Source organism: Ambystoma mexicanum, chromosome 13, assembly GCF_040938575.1.
Source record: "Ambystoma mexicanum isolate Mex_15411 chromosome 13, UKY_AmexF1_1, whole genome shotgun sequence".
Lineage (NCBI taxonomy): Eukaryota > Metazoa > Chordata > Amphibia > Caudata > Ambystomatidae > Ambystoma > Ambystoma mexicanum.
The window spans coordinates 263241106-263244769 of NC_090938.1; the positions used below are offsets into that span (position 1 = coordinate 263241106).

The 3664-nt window shown below is 38.8% G+C and overlaps 1 protein-coding gene across 1 annotated transcript; it reads left to right on the forward strand.

The window, feature by feature from the left end:
• Positions 1 to 2442: 2442 nt before the first annotated feature.
• Positions 2443 to 3402, forward strand: LOC138520315 (olfactory receptor 10A4-like). The gene has a single exon (XM_069632751.1). It carries the CDS (start codon positions 2443 to 2445, stop codon positions 3400 to 3402), a length of 960 nt encoding a protein of 319 aa, XP_069488852.1.
• Positions 3403 to 3664: the final 262 nt, after the last annotated feature.

Consider the following 3664-nt stretch of genomic DNA (forward strand, 5'->3'; position numbering starts at 1 on the left):
CCTGCCTTCATCAAAAATGTGTCCCGTTCTACCTCTATGGTAATTCTGTCTTTCCATATTGTCGCATTTTCTGAGGACCAAACTGCATGGGCATAAAGCTTTGCCTCAAGATAGTTTGCTGTTTCAGAAAACTCAGCCTGGATTTGGGAAATAGTGACAATATTGTGTGAGTCAAATTACCACACAGTACTGCACTACCTCACATTAATTCCATTAATGAGTGCGCAATATGGGTATGCTTTAGAATGCAAGGCCACGCCCAGTGACTGTTTTAAAGATTCCCAATGACCAACACACCAAGTTTGTTGGATATATTTTGGGGTTATATCTATTACTTGTGATATTTTTTATTATGGTGGTATTTTGGTGTATTTTATAATTCTTGGTAATATATTATGGTAAGTTGTTGGGGTATTTGTATAGTGGTGAGACTAATTTCAGAATATTGCCTAGTCATTGTTTTTTACCATGGTCACTAACAACAAGCAAAATACTGGACTTGATGCACTCTGGATGAATGGCTCATGCCCCTTTGTGGTACCTTATGTATAATACCATAATACACCCTTTTGGCTGAGTTTCAACATTTGTAAAGCGTACAATTGAAATACTGCACATTTATTCAATCTCTCTAAATAAACCACAAACAACAGCTTCTTTACTTTGAGATATCTCTTACTGCACACCTGTCTCTTTGTCTATATCAAACAACAGGGACTGAATGTGGGATAAAGATAAAGAAATTAAAAGTTACTTTAGAATCTGTTTTTATCTTAAAATAGAAATATGCAATTTACACAGAACGACACGTATGCTGCCCACATTGTATTTCACAATGCAATTTCACAATGAAATAGCTTTTAGCGCTTTAGTAGTGCCAAATATTGTCAACTGTTCTTGGCATCGTGGAAGTTGGCAAGAGAAATACAAGAGAATACACTTTACAAAGAAAACAAAGTGAGACTTTGCAAAACATAAACGCAGGATTACATTCACATTAAAAATAGACAGCACCTAATAATAAGTGACCTATTTAATCTTGACTACCTGACCTCATTCAAAACAGCAGCCGCTCACTTAACCGCATATTTACCTAGATCTGTTGGTGATGTTAGCAATATTTCTGATTCAGTTTGGCATGGAGATATTCCCCAATCTTTCTGCCTGCCTCGCCCAGGGTCACTCAGATAAGGACCACTTCAGCATCAGACAGGCTGCCAGCACTGAATTCTATCTCTAGCCAGCCATGTCACTTCGTCTCCCAGTGCCCGAAGATTAATGAAGCTACTCCCTCTCAAAACCCTTTTTATCAAATACCCTTGTCACTCAAGGGAAACACCTCCCCTTGAGTAGATCATTCCACTGAAATGGCATGCGAATTAATTGCTGGAGAGCAAAATATATGTCTCTCCTTGAGCTTCATGCTCTAACACAATGCCCTGTTTTCATTAGAACAAATCTTCACATTTATTCCCAATCTACATTCAGCTTATTTCATCGTGAACTAATTTTCACCAAATATTATTAAGGATTCAGTTACATGTTACCTGGGGTTGGGTTAAATTAGTATGTTAATGTATATTAGTATTATGTCGAGTGCAGCTCAGTCCATTGAAGTATAATCCTGACGCAAAGTGCACATTTCAAGCATGTGCTCTGTGCATTGGCATCTATTTAATTCTGCCTAAGACTCACACTCTTGAGTCCAGAAATGAGTTTCACCCCCTGGACACTTATTGCAGTTCAAACCCATGCTAACATGTGCAGTTTAATCTGGCTTCAATGATAAATGGAAATCAGACAGGGTCATGATATGTAGATAGCTTTATTGAAAATGGAAATCAGCAATGAGACCATTATCAACCAAATGAGAGACAAAATGTAACCTATAGAGCTCGCCTTTATGTTCAGGCCTCCCCATAGGTAGACCATGGACGGAGAATGTTCAGCCCGTGCTCTCCACCTCCTCTGTCCCAGGAGTTCTGGAGAAACAAACAGGAATCACTCTCCAGGAAGAAATCAAAGTAGGCCTGACCAAAATGAATCCAACCAGTACCGGCCTAGAGCACAGAGGGATGTGTTTAGGGATCAGGATAGATTCCAGTGCTTAAAATTACCAGTGAAAATGTTAGCTGAGCAGATAGGAAAGCTGTGGGCAGGCCAGAAACAGCAGCTAGGGGGGATGCAGAACAGAACAAGGTGGTAGCAAAAGACTAATCAACCAGGATTTGTATCGTGAAGGTACACAAGACCCACCATTGACTGAATAAACTAAATTGCTTACTGACTTATAATTAAAAAAACAACCAGATGATGGTAACATACCATACAGTACCATACAATACATAAATATATGTTGAGATATTTTCTGTTTCTCAAGCCACACTGCCAGTAATGCGTAATAGACATTTCAGTTAATGTGTGTTTTTTCTCTCCCATAAGATGATTACATCAAAATCAGCAAGATATGAAAACCAGATGAAGGAGATGGAGAGTTCCTTCATTTTGCTTGGGTTCTCGGACCTGTCAGCTGTGCATCAAGGTTCACTTTCTGTGATGTTTCTCTGCATCTACCTGATGACACTAATTGGGAATGCATTAATAATACTCTTGGTGACCATAGATCCTCTTCTGCAGACCACTATGTATCTCTTTCTCAGGAACCTCTCTGTTGTGGAGATCCTTTACTCTTCAGTCTCTCTCCCGAAGTTGCTGGACATCTTTTTCTCTGGGGACAAACATATTTCTTTTCTAGGATGTGCTGTCCAATCATATTTCTTTTACACATTTGGAAGAACTGAGTGCATCCTTTTGGCTTTGATGGCTTATGACCGTTATGTGGCCATTTGCATACCCTTGCGATACAACGTGATAATGACAAGAAATCTGTGTGCACATTTGTCTACCATTGCGCTAATTGGGGCTTCCCTGGAATCTGTAGGACAGATTGCATGCATATTTAGCCTCTCATACTGTGGAATCAACATTATAAACCATTTCTTTTGTGATTTTCTATCAGTTTTAGGTCTGGCGTGTACTGATACATTCTGGAATCAGGTGTTCATCTGGACCTGCATCACACTTTTTGCAATAGTCCCATTGATTTTGATCCTCACATCCTATATTCGCATCCTCTCCTCTATTCTCAGGATCCCCTCTAAAACAGGAAGGATTAAGGCACTCTCCACTTGCTCCTCACACATGACTTCTGTTATCTTGTTCTTTGGCTCAGGTATAATTACCTACTTACGTCCAAAGTCCAGCCTTTGGCCAGAGAGGGACAAGTTCCTTGGCCTGATTTATACTGTCATGACACCTATGGTGAATCCTCTCATCTACAGTTTAAGGAATCAGGAAGTAAAAACAGCCTTTAGAAAACTTAAAAATAGGCATTGTTTGTGAATATAACAGAAGCACATGAAGTAAAGATATCACATGTATTAATGAAATCTGTTAGTTGTTGTATACTTTTTTCAGACAAAATACATGCCGCAAAGTAATATACAAACATTAAACAATAGCCACATGTCATAAAAATCATTAAAAAAATATCAAAATATAAATTGAAATCTAAGGCAAGCACATTTAAAATATGTCAATATGCCCAATTTACATTACATTAAGATCATAACAGACGGCCAAAGGGAGTAGCACTCGGCTCTAC

Coding starts and splice junctions, on each gene's coding strand:
- LOC138520315 (XM_069632751.1), top strand. CDS start 2,443: ATGATTACATCAAAATCAGCAAGATATGAAAACCAGATGAAGGAGATG.